A 19,010-nucleotide genomic window follows, 5' to 3' on the forward strand; every position below is an offset into this window, starting at 1 on the left:
GGTTTTCAGGATTTCCCCAATGAATATGCATGAGATCTATTAGCATACAATGAAAGCAGTGTATGCAAATAGATCTCATGCATATTCATTGTGGAAATCCTGAAAACCCGACTGGATTGCGGCTCTTGAGGAGGGACTTATTCACCCCTGCCCTAAAGTAAATGTTGAAGACCAGCCTCTTTGACCATCTCCCGTTCCCTCCCCTGGATCTGGAAGTTCTGCCTTCCTCTGTCCTCCAGACCCTGAATAAGTCCATCTCCCTTTGCATTTCAGATGATCCATCTTTCTTTGTCTCCAAGGATCCAGAGTATTCTCTCATACTCTGGAATCTGGAGGGCTCCACTGCCCTCTTACCTTGGTATCAGGATGGTTGTACAACGTAGCATTGTTGGGTACCACTGTGACATCATCCACCAGCACAAGTTCCACAGCTGCAGAGGCCAGTGGCGGGAAAGGAACCTAGGGAGTCAAAGTCATACACAGAGATGCCAACACAAACATTTCCTTCATAGCACCAAAAAGTCACTATTTTCATTCGGTAAATTATTGATTTTGTACAACATCCACAGCAAATGTCACACTAAGCTTCTTATTAGCGTAAATCAAATTCTATTTACAGACACATAAGTAAAACACACATGTATTCAGTTTCTCTTGGAGTCTCCTTACACACACACACAAGCCATACATTTTCCCCATACATGCACAGTCTTCCTTAATAAAGGCTAACTTAATGAAAAGTTGTTCTTTTAGGCTTCTGGGCTGGCATCATGCTTGTAGTTTTTCAGGTCTTGTTATGTTATATCTGGTCTTATATCCCGCTGAATCCTCCACATTGAAGTTCAAGGTGGATTTACATTCATTATACTTATAGATACATATATAATATACAGAGTTTATGCTTAGTAACTCTACAGTATGGGGTCAGGCTCGGTCCTCAGCGATTTCTGAAAGAGCCACGTTTTCAGTTTTGGTCAGCACGTGATATGTACAAATGAAATTAGAAAATAAGGGACAGCTGCACCTAACTGTATGCACAAGAATTTGTCTTCTAAGTGTCCTATAAACCGCACCTAACTTTAGGTACTGTTTACAGAATAGCGCTTAAACAGTTTTTATAGGTGCTATATAGCACAGTTACTTACTGTAACAGGTGTTATCCAGGGACAACAGGCAGCTATTCTCAGATATGGGTGACGTCATCGACGGAGCCCGGATGCCTCACAAGCAGACTTGCTTGAAGAAACTCGAAGTTTTGAGTCGCCCGCACCATGCATGCGCGAGTGCCTTCCTGCCCAGCCCAGGGTGTGTCTCCTCAGTTCAAATAGCTAGCAGAGAAGCCAACCAGGGGAGGTGGGTGGGTTGTGAGAATAGCTGCCTGCTGTCCCTGGCTAACACCTGTTATGGTAAGTAACTGTGCTTTATCCCAGGACAAGCAGGCAGGTATTCTCACATATGGGTGACCTCCAAGCTAACCAGAATGGGATGGTGGGAATGTTGGCAATTTAGGAGAATAAATTTTGTAATACTGTTTGACCAAACTGTCCATCCTATCTGGAGAAAGTATCCAGACAATAGTGAGAAGTGAAGGTATGAACCGAGGACCAAGTAGCATCCTTACAAATTTCCTTAATAGGTGTAGATCTGAGGAAAGCTACCGAAGCTGCCATAGCTCTGACTTTATGGGCTGTGACTTTACTGTGAAGGGGTAATCCAGCCTGGGCATAGCAGAAAGAGATGCAAGCCGCCACCCAATTGGAGATAGTACGCTTAGAAATAAGATGTCCCAACTTATTTGGGTTAAAGGAAACAAAAAGTTGAGGAGCAGTTCTTTGTGGTTTGGTGCGTTCCAAGTAGAAGGCCAAAGCACGTTTACAGTCCAGAATATGAAGAGCTGATTCTCCAGGGTGAGAATGAGGCTTTGGAAAAAAACACTGGAAGTACGATGGATTGGTTGAGATGAAATTCTGAGACCACTTTAGGTAGGAATTTCGGATGAGTACAAAGAACAACTTTGGCATGATGGAACACCGTGAATGATGGGTCAGTAACTAAAGCTTGCAGCTCACTGACTCGTCGAGCAGAAGTGAGGGCAATAAGAAACACCACTTTCCAAGTGAGATACTTCAGATGAACCTTATCAATTGGTTCAAATGGAGGCTTCATGAATTGAATAAGGACAACATTAAGGTCCCAAACCACAGGAAGCAGTTTGAGAGAAGGTTTGACATTGAAAAGGCCTTTCATGAATCTGGAAACCACCGGATGAGCAGAGAGGGGTTTCCCTTCAATAGGCTGATGGAAAGACGCAATTGCACTGAGATGGACTCGTATAGATGTAGACTTGAGGCCAGAATTGGATAAGTGCCAAAGATAGTCCAAAACAGAAGATAAGGAGGAATGCTGTGGCTCCTTATGATGAGAAAAACACCACGTAGAAAATCTAGTCCATTTTTGGTGATAGCATTGTCTAGTGGTAAGCTTCCTAGAAGCTTTAAAACATCTCATACAGACTGAGAAAACTGAAGAGGGGTTATGTTGAGAGGTACCAATCTGTCAGGTGTAGAGACTGCAGGTTGGGATGAAGCAGAGATCCTTGACTCTGTGTAAGCAGAGAAGGAAAAACTGGTAAAAGGTATGGCTCACTGCTGCTGAGTTGAAGTAGAAGGGAGTACCAGGGTTGTCTCAGCTACCAAGGAACGATTAGAATCATGGTGGCATGATCGTTCTTCAATTTGACCAGAGTCTTGAGAATGAGAGGGAATGGAGGAAATGTGTAGAGGAAAAGATTTGTCCATTCCAGAAGAAAAGCATCTGCCTTGAGGCGGTGAGGAGGGTATATCCTGGAGCAGAACTGAGGCAGAGGGTTTATCCTGGAGCAGAACTGAGGCAGTTTGTAGTTGTGGGAGCTGCAAAGAGGTCTATCTGTGGCATTCCCCACTGTGAAAAAATGTGATGAAGAGGCGAGGAATGGAGAGTCCATTCTTGAGGATGCAGAAGACGACTCAAGTTGTCTGCCAAGCAATTCTTTGCCCCTTGAATATAGACAGCTTTGAGGAAGGTGTTGTGGCGGATTGCCCAGTCCCAAACCTCCAGAGCTTCTTGACAAAGGGAGGCAGACCCTGTCCCTCCCTGTTTGTTGACATAATACATGGCGACTTGGTTGTCCGTCCGAACGAGGACTACTGTGTCGTGAAGTTGATGTTGAAAAACATGGAGAGCTTTGAGGATCGCTCTGAGTCCCAACTGATTGATATGACACTGACGATCCGTACTGGTCCAGAGGCCTTAAGTACAGAGACCATCGAGATGAGCGCCCCAAGCGTAGGTCGAAGAGTCTGTCGTGAGGACCTTCTGATGAGGGGGCGTTTGAAAAAGCAAGCCTCTGGAAAGATTGGAAGATAGCATCCACCAACGGAGAGACTGCTTCAAAGAAGGAGTGACTTTGATGTGTCGAGAAGGAGGATCGCAAACCTGCATCCAATGAGATGCCAGGGTCCACTGAGGAATTCTGAGGTGAAGTCTGGCAAAAGGAGTCACGTGTACTGTGGAGGCCATGTGACCCAGGAGTACCATCATGTGTCTTGCTGAGATGGAAGATCGGGAAGACACTGTCTGACAGAATTGAAGTAGAGCTTCCAGACGTTGCTGTGGAAAGAATGCTCTGAGTTAGACAGTGTCCAGAACAGCTCCAATGAATTGTAGAGTCTGTGAGGGTTGAAGCTGAGATTTGGGAAAATTGATCTCGAATCCCAAACTTTGGAGGAACCAGGTAGTCTGTTGGGTCGCTACAATAACCCCTTGAGACGTGGAATCCTTGATGAGCCAGTTGTCGAGCTAGGGAAACACCTGAAGACCATGATTCTTTAGAGCTGCTGCTATCACTACCAGGCACTTGGTGAACACTCTGGGAGAAGAGGCCAGGCCGAATGGTAGTACTCTGTATTGATAATGCAGATTCCCCACCCGAAATCTGAGGTACTGATGGGAGGCCGGATGAATGGGAATATGAGTGTAGGCCTCCTTGAGATCCAGAGAGCATAACCAGTTGTTCTGCTCGAGAAGGGGATAAAGAGATGCCAGGTACAACATTCAAAACTTTTCTTTGTCTAGAAATCTGTTGAGAGCCCTGAGATCCAAAATGGGTCACAGATCGTCCGTCTTCTTCGGAACAAGGAAGTAACGGGAGTAAAACCCCCTGTTTTGCTGCTCCAAGGGAACTGGTTCGATGGCATGGAGACGAAGCAGAGCTTGAGCTTCCTGAAAAAGAAGGGCAGTCTGGGATGGATTGGAAGAATACTCTCTTGGAGGAAGCTCTGGTGGAACCTGAGTGAAATGAAGATAGTATCCTTCTCTGAGGATGGTAAGCACCCAGAGGTCGGATGTAATTAACGTCCATCGATGACGTCACCCATATGTGAGAATACCTGCCTGCTTGTCCTGGGATAAATATATATACACACACACACAGTATAGAGAAAGAAGTCAGTGTTTAGCATTGTATAGATTTGCATAAAATCTGACAGCTGAATTTCACCACTCTCTTCTGATCCTGACCCCTCCTCTGCCTTTATGTATTCCTTGAGATGGCAATTTGAAACAACCAATTTGTGTGGTTGGTACAAGTGGTTCCAACTATCAGTCTGAATCGAATTTTCGATTACTAATACGATCTCTGCTGTGCTTAGAGCTCCTTCTATTCAAGCATACAGACAGAGCTTCTATAAACACACTCATTCTTAACACCGACGCCCCCAAGCGCCTTCTAAACTGCAGCACTGCAGGTGAACTGCTGAAAGTCTGAAAGTATCGCTCACCATGGGGATGATTCCTGCCTCATATCCCATGCAGCTCACTGTGATTAGCAGAGACCCTTTCATCTGTTTCACCTCCAACGTATGCTGTCCTGCAAGGTAAGAACAGAAAACAATGAGAAATTGAAATGATCAATATATTCCTCCTTCTGGAAGTGACATCAGGAAGTAGTAAGACCACAGTGTTTCACATTCTCCTAACTGGGGGAGTAGTGGAGCACTTTTTTGGATGACCTAGTGCCCCATCTTACTCTGCTGAATATGGTACAAGATTTCATGTTTCCCTAACATGAGAGGAGGCATTGGCTCTTATGTCTCTAAATATACACACTGAGGAGGCAGCGGAGTCTATGTTGTCTTGTGCCCCACTCCTTCTGGAAATTTCTGTAGCTTTCAGTGGTTAGCAAAATGGTGCTTTTGTGGGGCTTCAAAATTTCCAAAATAAAATTCCCTGAAATCCAAGCTCTCCTGTCAGCAGCATATTACACTTGCCATGCAGACGTGTCTGTCCTGTGCCATCATCCTTTGCCACCATCTGCATGGACATGGCTGTAGAGAACTGTGCCAGGGTGTCATTGGAGAGTTTCCATATCAATGACAGTGAGGTGAAGTTATCAAACTTGCGCCGATGCTTATCAAACACAGATAACTCCAGGATGGTATTACGAGAACTGGAGATAGGAACCTGCGGCCATATGAAAGACAGTTGGTTAGCACAAGTCTGAGGGTGAATGATCACTGGCTGAAAAGCAGATAGTGATAAACAAGCCTTGAGTGGACAGCGTCTCAAAAAGACAACATTCCCCAAGAGTGGAAAAGCTACAGGAACTATTCCTCAGTGGCTCTACTAGAACACAGATTGAAGAGCCTGGGTGGAATCTAAACACCAGATGTGATTTCAATATTATATGAAATAATTGGATGAGGATCAAGTTTTTGCCGAGTGTGTCGGTGCGCGATTAATTCCAGATTTATACAGGCTTGTTTCTTATCAATTCATATTGTGGTTTATTTCAAACCTTACTAATCCTGGACCCCTGAAGAAGGCATGTTTACCGAAACACGGACTGTGTCAGGTCCCTAGGTTTGTTTAAAGGGTGGTAATATTAACCACATTTATATCTGATACAATAAACATAGCCTGCATCTTGTATGTTCTTGTCTGCAGTTTTTTTTCTTGTTTTCTCGTCTGTTTTATTTTACTGCAGCCTTTGTTGGATTTTTTCCTTATTTGAACAACAATAATATTGCCACTAGTAGCACAAGATTAGCTAACATTCTCCACAGAGCAGTGTTGTTCAAAGTACTTGGAAGTACTTAAGTATGAGAAAAACATATATTTTTACTTCTACTTAAGTACAGTGAAGAGTACATTAAAAAATTTACTTAAGTAAAAGTTATTGCTGCTGAATATTAGCACTTAGTGGACATTGGCTATGTCATGTGACTTAGCAGGCTATCTGTGAAATTTAAAGAACCAGCTAGCGACATTGGGCTGCAGAATAGCTTGTTTATCTTTGGCTGCTATAAACTTAGGCAGCCAGTGCTGAATATCGCCTTGGCTGGTTAAGTTTATAGCAGCCAAAAATCAACCGGATATTCAATGCCGGTCACCAGAAATGGCCCAGCACTGAGTATTTGGGCTCAGCATCAATCTCAGGTGTCAGCCCAGCTAACTGCCACAGTCTGAATATTGGCCTTTCTAGGCTTATCCCAGACTTTACCCTTCACTCACCCCCAGCTAAGGATCTTCTGAGATTATCCTAGACTTTACCCCTCCTTCCCCCTCAGCTAAGAGTCCTGTGTGCTTCTCACAGACTTTGTTCCTCTCCCCCCCCCCCCCCCCATTTAAGGATCCTCTGTGCTTAACCCAGGCTTTAACCCTCACCCCACAACCCCACCCCAGCTAAGGATCTTCTGTGCTTCTCCCAAGTTTCATAACTTACCTCCCCCCCCACATACACAGCTATGAATCCTCTGTACTTACCCCTAATTTATTCCTGTCTCTGCATCGTAGTACAGGGTCTAGCTGGGATCCAGAAACAGTAATGTGGGGCAGTTTTCCTCAGGATACAGAGCTTGGATAGGGCACTTTTCCTCTGATAAAAGTTATACTTACCAGTTGTTTGTTGTGCTCTGGCAGAGGGCAGGGTTGGGCTCCCACATGCACTTCATAGACTGGTGCCACCTGCATGCTGGAGGGAAATGTGCAAATGAACCTCACTTGTACTTGCTCTGTAGCAGGTCTGGGGTTCAGCAATCCAGGATGGTTCCCAACTCGGAAGGTGAGAACCTGCAAGAAGGAAAATTTACATACATGACTTAGCATGATACTAAAAGCAACCTTCCAGACACTCCAAGTGCTTTGATTTTTTTTTTTTTTTTTTTAAAATAAGCGGCCCCATGCCGGTCCATCAGAGTGAAAAATATCTATAGACAAAATGGAGAGTTGGGATAAAGTTCATTTCTGTCACCAGGTAAAGGAAATGGACTTACAAAGGCATGAAAAGTCCAGCCCCTTTTCCAACCTCCCAAGACAGGGCTCTCACCTGGTCCCACAGCTCCAGGCACAGGATCCGGTACACATACTGATCCTGTTTTCTGGAGCTGGACAATTGCACCCAGGTAATGTGAATTTTCTGCTTGTTCTCTGCTTTCAGTTCCAAGAAGAATCGAGAGGGTTCCAAGATCCAAGGCCTCGGGCCCCCCTCAAATACCATTTGTTTCACAGACTGCAATGTCACAAGTGCGATTTCCACTGGGTTCACTGCCTGAAAACAAGAAGCAGCACCAGGGGTAACATCTGTGTTGGCTGCACCGACTTTCAATCCTCCCATGTACAGGATGCCTGTTGCTACTCCCATTTTCTCACTTATCCAAAGTCCAGTGTATACCTCCCCTGCCCCACTAGAGGCCTTTACCGAGTCTCTGCCTTGGGCACACAAAGAAAACACAAAGCACCTTAAATCCCCCAAATATAGTAGTGGGCCTCTCACCCGTAGGGACTGGTAAGCTGCAAATGTAGCACTGGCATCGAAATACTCCTCGTACACGATGGCACTCACAGTCACCAGAGCATGTCCCGGCGAGTTTGCTATCAGCTGAATGCTAGAGCAGAATGCAGGGCCTGGTTTCTGATGACCTGCGCACAAAGAGTGATACAATATATTATTTCCTTACTTCCAGCACAATGCATAACCCCAAAAGATCACCCCCCAAAAAAATGGCCACTTGCCCGTAAGCAAAACCCTCAAAGTTAGCCTCCCTCTCCCAGAGGACAATAGAAAGACCCCCTCCTTTTCGCCTGCCTTAGCAATCTATTGGTACTGCAGTAAAGCCGTAAGCAGTGGCATATGAGAGCATCAGACCATGCGTGTTTTTGTCTCCACCATCTTTGGGGACAAAGCAGTGACAGAATTCAAAGATGATGGAATCAAAGCAAATAAACTTAGATGTCCTTTAGCATTTTAGAGAGAGCATTAAGGGGCATAGGTTGCAGAACACGGCAGACTGGCTGGCTTTTATTGTATTACCATGCTTCTATATGATTATATTATCCTACTACTATATTTCTAGGTGACTTTAATATCACTATTATTGTATTACTGTGTTTCTATAGTACTATGCCATTATGCGATTATTTTGCCATGTTTCTAGGTTTATGTTTATTAAAACACTTCATATAAAAATGGAATATTCTGAACTATGATCTCTTGACTGAGTATTTTATGTCTGCAGAAGGATGACAGTTAGTTTTTAAAAATATATGCAATTACAAAAGATAGAGTTTGCATACTTGTTTATTTGCTTATAATAACTTTAGGTGCACTGTTTACATAGAAAGGATCTTGAATGAAATTTTTCATATGAAAGGATTTATTTTATTAAGTAATTGAATGTATGTTGTATTTTATACCTAGGGGTATTCAGCTCATATTAATTAATTTTGTTCTCTTGAGTGAGATGGATCAACTTTTGAATTATATATTTATTTATGATAAAATAGGATAAATGAATTTATTAGATCAATTACAAAATGAATAATATTTATGGAAACAAAATTATATATAATAACATATTTTACTTACTAAAACTACTAAAGTAATATATTTCAGCATTAATTTGGTTATAATTTAATAGTTATTTTGAAACAGTTCCTAGGGGCTGATCTTATTTTATTTAGGAGATATAATCTTCAATATTGAGTGAATATAAAATGATAGTAGATTTCAAAGGTTTATTGATTATGATTTCATATTATATTACAAATAGGATTAATATGAAATTGATTATTTTAATATAGAAATGATTTATTTTTGTGGTCTGTTGGGGATTTATCTTGATTTGCCTAATCTTATATGTGCGGTTCCAAGTCTTCAATGTCATTATTTAGGGAGGGTAAGGGAGGGAAGGGTGATAATAAAAGTGGTGGGAATGAATTGATGAGGGGTATTATGCAAGATGAAACAATTTGGAAAATGGTGTATATTTATATTTTAATATTTATTTTATTCTATGATAAATGGAAGTGTTTTATTATATTTAATTTATATAATGGAGATTAAACTCTTTTCTCTTAATGTTAATGGCCTCAATCACCCAGTAAAAAGAAAAAAAAATGCTTGCATTCTTGAAAAAACAAAGGGCTGACATATATTATATACAAGAGACGCATCTTTCGGCTATAGAATCAAAGAAACTCGAAGGGGAATGGGTGAAACATTGTTTTTTTGCCCCTGCAGTTGGGAAAAAAGCAGGGGTTGTCATCTTAATAAATAAAAAATGTTCAGCTTCTTTTCAAATAATAGATTTTGATCCCTTAGGAAAGTGGATTAATGTAGAAATGAGTATGGGAAATAATACCTTGGCTTTATTTAATGTTTATGCCCCTAATTTGAATCAAATTGAATTTTTTAAGAACATACAATTATTACTCCCACTAGCTGCTTCTAATTTAGTTGTAGCTGGAGATTTTAATGCTGTAATGGATCCTTTTATGGATAAAAAACCAAGTAAAAATATAAAATCATTAGGGTTAGATAATTTGGCACAATCTTGTAATTTGAAAGATATATGGCGAATACTTCATTTTAATGATCAGGAATTTTCTTTTTGTTCACAAGTTCATAAATCATTTTCAAGAATTGATTATATTTTTGTATCAAATTCACTGGTACAACAAGTGACACAAGCTTCCATTGATCCAATTATTTTATCTGATCATGGAGGGGTGTGGATTGATTTTAAACTTGAAGATAAGGATAAAAATAGATCAATATGGAGGTTTGATAATACATTGGTTGCAGATTGAATCTTCCTTGAGGAGTTTAAATTGAAGATAATTGAATTTTTTCAAATAAATACATCAGAAGAAATTAGCAAAGAAATATTTAAAGCCACTATAAGAGGTAATATTATTTCATATTCTGCATATATTAAAAAAAACAACTTGGAAAACAATTTTCTAATTTGGAAGAAGAAATTAAACATTTGGAATCTAAATTAGTAGATAAATGGGAACAAGACACTTTACAGGCTCTTTTAAAAGCAAAGGGTAAATATAATGAATTATCTTCAAAACTAGTAAGGAAAGATTTATTTTCTCAGCAAATCATGTATTATGGAAGTTCAAATAAAGCGGGAAGATTACTGGCAAACTATCTTAAAGCAAAGAAAAACAAAAATTATAGCAATAAAGGATGAAAAAGAAATACACACACTCAGATAGGAATTATTTTAAATCAATTTTAAAATTTTTATAAAGACCTTTATTCTTCCGAGTCTTATATTGATAAAACTCAAGAAGGTTTAGAATTTTTAAGGCTTATTGATGGCCCGAAAGTTCCTGATCGCATAAAAAAAGTTTAGAAGAGCCTATATCATTAAAAGAATTAGAAACAGCATTGAAGTCTCTTAGAGTTGGATCCGCTCCAGGAGGGGATGGTTTTACAGTGGAATTTTATAAATCATTTCAAACTTCTCTATTACCTCATTTATTAAATTTATATCAGTCTCAACTAAGTAAAGGTTGCATTTCAGGTACTTGGCAGAATCCTTGACTATTGTTTTGCCAAAGCCAAATAAAGATCCTACTTTGGTTTCAAATTACAGGCCTATTTCTTTAATTAATGTGGATGGAAAATTATTAGCTAAAGCATTGGCAATGCGGTTGGCTAAGGCTCTCACTTTTATCATTGATGTGCATCAAAATTGATTTGTTGCGAACAGACATTCATCTAATAATACCAGATTGGATTTTCACACATTAAATTTAACAAAAGACATGAATGATCCAGCTTTTATGGTATCTTTGGATGCAGAGAAAGCTTTTGATAGAGTGGAATGGACATTCATGAATCAGGCATTGGAATGGTTTGGTATAGGCTCGGAATTTATACAAATTATTCAAACTTTGTATAGCTCCCCTATGGCAAGATTATATATTAATAATAATTTATCAGAACTTTTTAATTTGCATAGGGGAGTTAGACAGGGTTGATCAATATCTCCTTTGCTCTTTGATATTGTTTTAGAACCCTTATTATTAGCTATTCAACAAGCAAAGGGAATACAGGGTATTCCCCGTAAAGATTGGGAATATAAAGTCTCTGCATATGCAGATGATATATTACTTCATTTGAGAAATCCAAGAATAACCATTCCATGTTTGTTGGAATTAATAGAAAAATTTGGAAAATTCTCAGGATATAAGATAAATTGGAGTAAATCTGAAATTCTTCCACTTAATGTACATTGTACAAGGAGTTTGTTTGATACATTCTCATTTGTATGGAAGGAAGATGGACTAAAATATTTAGGTATTTGGATTAAAAACACACTAGAAGATACGGTGAAAGAGAATGAAAAATTTATATTAAAAAAGGTAACAGAAATGTGTGAGCAGTGGAATCCTTTGCATTTATCTTGGTGGGGGAGAGTTCAAACTGTTAAAATGATGATATTGCCTGTAGTTTGTTATCCAATGGGAATGATACCAGTTTTTTTTCAGGGGTCTTTTTATAAAAAATTGAATTCTATTCTTACAAAATTTGTTTGGCTAGGTAAAACTCCTAGGATTGCTCTAGTATCTTTATAAAAAACAATTAAGGAGGGCGGGGTAAATTTTCCAAACTTTTATAGGTACCATCAAGCCTATATTTTACGCCAAGGTATGTATTGGATCCTCCCTGAGCTCATTGATTACACTCCAGATTGGTTGTATCTGGAATGGCGACTCATGTTTCCTTTACATCTTTTAAATATATCCAGAGGTACAATCGTATCTAATCAAAAAAAAGATGTGGTTACAAACGTATTGTAAATAATATGTAGCAGCAGGGAGTGTGAATGTAGTGGAAACAAGAATAATAATGAAATTTCTGTCCATAGGGAAAGTATATAAAAATATGGAGCATTTTAGGCAACTGCTCAAGACTTATTAAGTTGGGAGGGATGTTCTGTTGTGGAGCTCGCTATAAAAAGATATTGGGATTTATCCCAGGCAGATGGGTAACCATATGGGGTCTCGCCTGCATGTTTTTTTTTGGCACGGAAACTGAAGAGGAGATCTCAGTGTCCACAATTTACAAAAGCTTGAGGAAGGTGGAACCCTGTAAGGAGGTGGGAATCTACAGGACGGGCTGGAAGAAGGACTTGCTTGTGCCTTTGCAGGAATGGGATCTTTTGGCACATCTTAAGGGAGTTCCCTTCTCGACACGTTGTGCAGCTTTGCAGGAGTGTTATTATAGGGTGCTGTATAGAGCATACTTAACACCTAAACAATATTTTTACTGTGGGGAGCAGCTAATCCCTTGTGTTCAAAATGTGGGACGGAGGAAGGAAATGGGCATATGTTTTGGGGGTGTAGTACTATTCAATCGTATTGGAGGGACATTTACGTTTTATACGTCAAGGTCTTCACCTTGCCTTGACCGGTACCCTGGAGCAATTAGTGCTGGACCTACCTGAGGCGTTTGGGGCTCTGGGAGGGGCACGTCGATTATTGTGTCGCAAGCTTGGTCTGGTGGCTCATAAACGTATCATGAAACATTAGACTTCAAGTGAGCCCCGTGGGTTTTGGCGTTGGCAGGCAGATGTACATCAATTGGCTTGCTGGAAAGCGAGGGGTTCCAGGAAAGGGGGGTCAGCGATTTTTGTAAATTTGGGATCCATATTTATGACAGTTACATCCTAAGGGTCATAGTCTTATTTTGAATGTACTGTGAGTGTTGTGGTATGCGACTGGTGAGTAATGGTATTGGGGGGTTGGGATTGTTGTGGGTCTCTGGGTGGGAGTGAGGTTGGTGAGGAGGAGTTAATAGAATGTAGTGGCTTTCTATTGAACCATGTGATCTTCTGGGATGGGATCTCTTTTGGCTTGTGGATATTTGGAGCTGGGGAGGGAAGAGGGGGGGTATGGTGGGGTGGGTTGCTACTGCTATTGCTGGTGTAATGTGGTGGCAGGGGGGTACGTAACTTGGTCATGTTTGGTTGTGGGATAGAGGTTTGGGATTATCAGAACACAGATCTCCGAGCCTTTATGTTGTGGTAGGGTTGCAAGTAATGGGTTGTATCTTCTGGATGAGCAGTAGTTGGGGAGGGGGGAGAGTTGGGGGGATTTTGTTCTTTGCTTGTATTCTTGTTTATTGAAAAATTAAATAAAATGTTTCAACACTAAAAGATGCTGGGATTCAGTGTCAATGTGCATAGCTGTAACGCTTGTCTTTTCTCGGAATGAACTGAGTATGTTTCATTGTAACCCATCTAGGTGTTGGGAGGACAAGAGATTTTAAAATAAATAAATAAATTCCCTTGTTTTTTTATATTTCTCACTGTTATCCCAGGACAAGCAGGCAGCATATTCTTAACGCATGGGTGATGTCACCGACAGAGCCCCGGTATGGACATTTTTCACTAGAAAGTTCTAGTTGGCCGCACCGTGCATGCGCGAGTGCCTTCCCGCCCGATGGAGGAGTGCGTGGTCCCCAGTTTCTTCGTTTCCGCGGAGCGAAGAAGACGCATGTGGTTTCAATGGCCGTTGAAAACATCCTTTTTGCCTTCCCGCTCGCGCTTTTTTCTCGTTTTTTCTCTTTTCCCCACTTCGGGTTCTCTTTTTTATTCAATTAAAAAAAAAAAATCTCTCGATTTTCTCTATTTTTTGAAACCGGCCCCAGCAGGGCCTGTTGTCACCATACAGGCCTCCGGTTTTGATTTTGCGGAGGCCGTGTTTCCCTTCATGCCCCCTCAACCAGGCTTTAAGAAGTGCCAGCGGTGTGCACGCCCGATCTCCCTCACTGACCCAAACAATTGGTGCCTACAGTGTTTGGGTCCAGAGCATCGGGCTGACACCTGCACCCGCTGTGCCACTCTTAAGAAACGCACCTTAAAAAATCGGCAGATCCAGTAGAACATCCTTTTCGGTACCGGATCTGATATGGAACCTGCAGCGACGTCGACGGTACCGCAAAAGACGGCACCGACCACTTCGACGACGCCCGATCCTTCCTCGGGGTCGCTGGCACCAGGTAAGCCGGCTAAGAAGCCTTCCACCTCCCTTGAGCGCCCGCCTGCCACAGTGGCGACGCTGGTCCTCCTGGCCTCACGCCGACCCCGCAAACGCTCCGCCCTGATCTCAGTGAGTGCCTCGTCATCGGCCTCATCGCCGGGGCGTGGAGCAGCACCTATGGAACCGAAAAAGAAAATAGCGGTCCCGGTGCCACCCCTGGATGACCGCATCGCGGCCATACTCCATGACAAATTGCAGGAACAGCTGCAGCAACAACTCCAGCACCTGTTACCGACCCTCTTGGCACTACTTCTTTCGGTACCAGACCGGCCCGAGCCTCGCACCATCCCACCGGTGTCCACCCCTTCGGTGCCACTCAACACTTCCATGCCAGTCCTCTCAGCTGAACCACCCCGTTCTCATCCTGTGGTACAGACCCGCTCTGAGGTCGATCCTCCTCGGGACCAGGAAGGGCGCCGGTCTCCCCGGGACCCAGAATGTCACCGCTCTTCCTGGGACCGGGATCAGCACCGGTCTTCCTCTCCCGGTACCGTCTCCATGAGCTCTGGCAAGTCTCTTTCTAAGACCCGCCACCCCTAGCCTTCCACCCCGACATCTCGGCATGCGCACACTGATATCAGGGACCCGGACTTATGGGAAGAATCCCCACCCGGTACCGAGGAGGACGCATCATCCACAGACGAGGAACCCTCAGTGACCGATACCACTTCCAAGCCTGAGCAATCCTCTTTCACCAAATTCCTCAGGGAGATGTCGGCGGCTCTTTCTATTCCTTTAGAGTCCGACTCCAAAAAGTCCCAGGCCTTTCTGGATGCCTTAGACTTTGAACAACCTCCCAAAGAGTTCCTCAAGTTACCCGTCCATGACATACTGCGGGAAACTTTTTATAAAAATTGGGAAAATCCACTCACTGTCCCCGGAGCTCCTCGTAAGCTTGACAGCCTATACAGAGTCATCCCAATTCCGGGTTTTGACAAACCTCAATTGCCCCATGAGTCTCTCCTAGTTGAGTCTACATTAAAGAAAACTCAGGGCTCCAGTGTTTATGCCTCCACCCCTCCTGGCAGAGAAGGCAAAACGATGGATAAGTTTGGCAAACGCCTTTATCAAAATGCCATGCTAGCCAACAGGGCGAATAATTACACATTTCACTTCTCATTTTATATGAAGTATCTCATACAACAACTATCCGCCCTACAAAAATACATCCCTGAACGCAAAGTTCCACTCTTTCAACAACAAATTTCCAGCCTCCTTCAACTGCGGAAATTCATGGTGCACTCTATTTATGATTCATTTGAGCTGACCTCCCGAGCGTCTGCCATAGCTGTTGCCATGCGACGTCTGGCCTGGTTGAGGGTATCTGATCTTGACATCAACCACCAAGACCGCCTAGCTAACGCACCCTGTCTTGGGGATGAACTTTTTGGGGAGTCCCTGGATTCAACCACCCAGAAGCTCTCAGCACATGAGACTAGATGGGACACTCTGGTAAAACCTAAAAAGAAGGCTCCACCTGCTCGTCCTTATAGACCACAGTCCTCTTACCAGCGCAGGTTCTCGGCCAGGCCTCTCAACCCGCCCCAACAGCAGCCTCGCAGACCTCGTCAACAACAACTCAGGCTCGCTCTCAATCTCACCAACCTGCCAAGCCTCTTCCTCCGTCAAACCATCTCAGCCCTTTTGACTCCTTTCTCCAGGGCATAGCCAGTCTTCCACCATCATTACCTCTTCCTCAGCCAATCAGAGGACATCTCCAACTCTTCCTCAACCGTTGGGAGGTCATCACATCAGACCTGTGGGTCCTCAACATCATCCGCCATGGCTACTCTCTCAACTTCCAGACTCTTCCACCAGACAACCCTCCTATAGAGTCTGCGTCCCACTCCTCCCAGTCCCTTCTCCTCCTAAGGGAGGTCCAATCCCTCCTTCTCCTCAATGCCATCGAAGAGGTTCCCACAGACCAAAAGGGTCAGGGATTCTACTCCCGCTACTTCCTGGTTCCCAAGAAGACAGGAGACCTTCGTCCCATCCTCGATCTCCGGGACCTCAACAAGTGTCTGGTCAAGGAAAAGTTCAGAATGCTCTCCCTGGCCACGCTTTATCCTCTTCTCTCTCAACACGACTGGCTATGTTCCCTGGACCTCAAAGAGGCCTACACTCACATTCCAATCCATCTGAATTCACGTCGCTACCTCCGATTTCAGATACAGCACTGCCACTATCAGTACAAGGTGCTACCATTTGGCCTCGCATCATCGCCCAGGGTGTTCACCAAGTGCCTTATTGTGGTGGCGGCCTTTCTCAGGTCTCACAACCTCCAGGTGTTCCCCTACTTGGACGATTGGTTGGTAAAAGCACCTACGTCTCCACTTGTGCTACAAGCCACTCAGTACACCATCTCCTTCCTCCATCTCCTGGAGTTTGAGATCAACTACCCCAAGTCGCATCTGCTTCCCACACAGCGACTTCAGTTCATTGGAGCCGTTCTCGACACCACTCTCATGAGGGCATTTCTCCCCTCCGACCGCCAACGGACCCTGCTCCACCTCTGCCGCCAGGTGCTCCTTCATCACTCCATTCCAGCTCGGCAGATGATGGTCCTCCTGGGCCACATGGCCTCGACAGTCCATGTGCTTCCTCTGGCGCGACTCCACCTCAGGACACCTCAATGGACTCTAGCCAACCAATGGTCACAGACCACCGATCCTCTTTCTCATCCCATCTCTGTGACATTGTCTCTTCAGCAATCTCTTCAATGGTGGTTGAACTCATCCAATCTTTCCAGGGGTCTACTCTTTCATCTACCCCCTCACTCCATGATCATAACCACAGATGCCTCCCCCTATGCATGGGGAGCTCACCTGGGAGAACTTCGCACTCAGGGACTCTGGACCCCTCAGGAGCGTCAACATCACATCAATTTCCTGGAACTCAGGGCCATGTTCTATGCCCTCAAGGCCTTCCAGCACCTTCTCTACCCTCAGGTTCTGCTCCTGTGCACAGACAACCAAGTCGCCATGTACTACATAAACAAGCAAGGCGGCACCGGATCTCCCCTCCTCTGTCAGGAGGCCATCCGCATCTGGACCTGGGCCACAGCCCGCAGTCTCTTCCTCAAGGCTGTCTATATCCAGGGCGAACAGAACTCCCTGGCCGACAATCTCAGCCGCATCCTTCAACCTCACGAGTGGACTCTGGATCCCCCCACACTCCGCTCCATCTTTGCTCAGTGGGGCACCCCTCAGGTGGACCTCTTTGCAGCTCCTCACAACCATCAGCTGCCCCAGTTCTGTTCCAGACTCTTCTCTCCTCATCGTCTGGCCCCGGATGCATTCCTGCTCGACTGGACGGATCGGTTCCTCTATGCCTTTCCTCCACTGCCTCTGATGTTGCGGACGTTATTCAAACTCCGCAGGGACAAAGCCACCATGATTCTCATCGCCCCTCGGTGGCCTCGCCAACACTGGTTCTCCCTCCTGCTCCAGCTCAGCTCCAGGGAGCCCATTCCTCTTCCTGTGTTTCCTACTCTACTTACACAGCAGCATCAGTCTCTACTGCATCCCAATCTGTCCTCGCTCCACCTGACAGCTTGGTTTCTCTCGGGCTGACCTCTCCAGAGAATCTATCTCAGCCTGTCCGTCGTATTCTGGATGCCTCCAGGAAACCGGCCACCCTCCAATGTTACCATTAGAAGTGGACCCGGTTCTCCTCTTGGTGTCTGCTTCATCATCACGATCCCACCTCATTGGCGGTGGAAACCGTACTGGACTATTTGCTCTCTCTCTCCGACGCTGGCCTCAAGTCGACCTCAATCAGAGTCCACCTCAGTGCCATCACTGCGTTCCATGAGTCTATCCTCGGAAAACCTCTTACGGCTCATCCCCTGGTTTCCCGGTTCATGAGAGGCCTCTTCAATGTCAAACCACCTCTGAAGCCTCCTCCAGTCGTCTGGGACCTGAATGTGGTTTTATCAGCACTCATGAAACCTCCGTTTGAGCCTCTTGCCACAACTTCACTCAAATTTCTTACATGGAAGGTGCTTTTCCTCATTGCCATCACCTCTGCCAGGAGGGTTAGTGAGCTGCATGCACTGGTTGCCGACCCACCTTTCACTGTTTTTCACCATGACAAGGTGGTTCTGCATACCCATCCTAAATTCCTTCCCAAGGTGGTCTCGGACTTTCATCTCAACCAGTCCATTTTGTTGCCTGTCTTTTTCTCTAAGCCCCATTCTCATCCTGGTGAACAGGCATTGCACACGCTGGACTGTAAGCGTGCCCTTGCTTACTACCTTGACCGTACCAGGGCTCACCGCTCATCTCCTCAGCTCCTTTTGTCCTTCGACCCTAACCGTCTAGGTCGTCCTGTCTCCAAACGGACGCTTTCCAACTGGCTTGCTGCCTGCATTGCGTTCTGTTATGCTCGGGCCGGTCTCTCACTGGAAGGTGCTGTCACGGCCCACAGGGTCAGAGCTATGGCTGCTTCTGTGGCTTTCCTCCGTTCCACGCCCATCAAGGAAATCTGCAAGGCGGCCACTTGGTCCTCAGTTCACACATTCACTACTCACTACTGTCTGGATACCTTCTCCAGACGGGATGAGCACTTCGGCCAATCTGTGTTACACAATTTATTTTCCTAATGGCCAACCATCCCTCCTCCCTCTCTGT

At 44.2% G+C, this 19,010-nt stretch overlaps 1 protein-coding gene across 1 annotated transcript in view; it reads right to left on the reverse strand.

The window, feature by feature from the left end:
* The window catches only part of LOC117349776 (nuclear pore membrane glycoprotein 210-like), a 90,898-nt gene that overhangs the window by 41,931 nt on the left and 29,957 nt on the right, over window positions 1–19,010 (reverse strand). Inside the window, 6 exon segments of the mRNA XM_033923370.1 lie at window positions 355–459; window positions 4,818–4,906; window positions 5,307–5,499; window positions 6,934–7,107; window positions 7,364–7,585; window positions 7,811–7,956. Of these exon segments, the coding sequence (XP_033779261.1) occupies window positions 355–459; window positions 4,818–4,906; window positions 5,307–5,499; window positions 6,934–7,107; window positions 7,364–7,585; window positions 7,811–7,956 (929 nt within the window).

The sequence above is a fragment of the Geotrypetes seraphini genome, chromosome 16 (assembly GCF_902459505.1).
Source record: "Geotrypetes seraphini chromosome 16, aGeoSer1.1, whole genome shotgun sequence".
In the NCBI taxonomy this organism is placed as follows: Eukaryota; Metazoa; Chordata; class Amphibia; order Gymnophiona; family Dermophiidae; genus Geotrypetes; species Geotrypetes seraphini.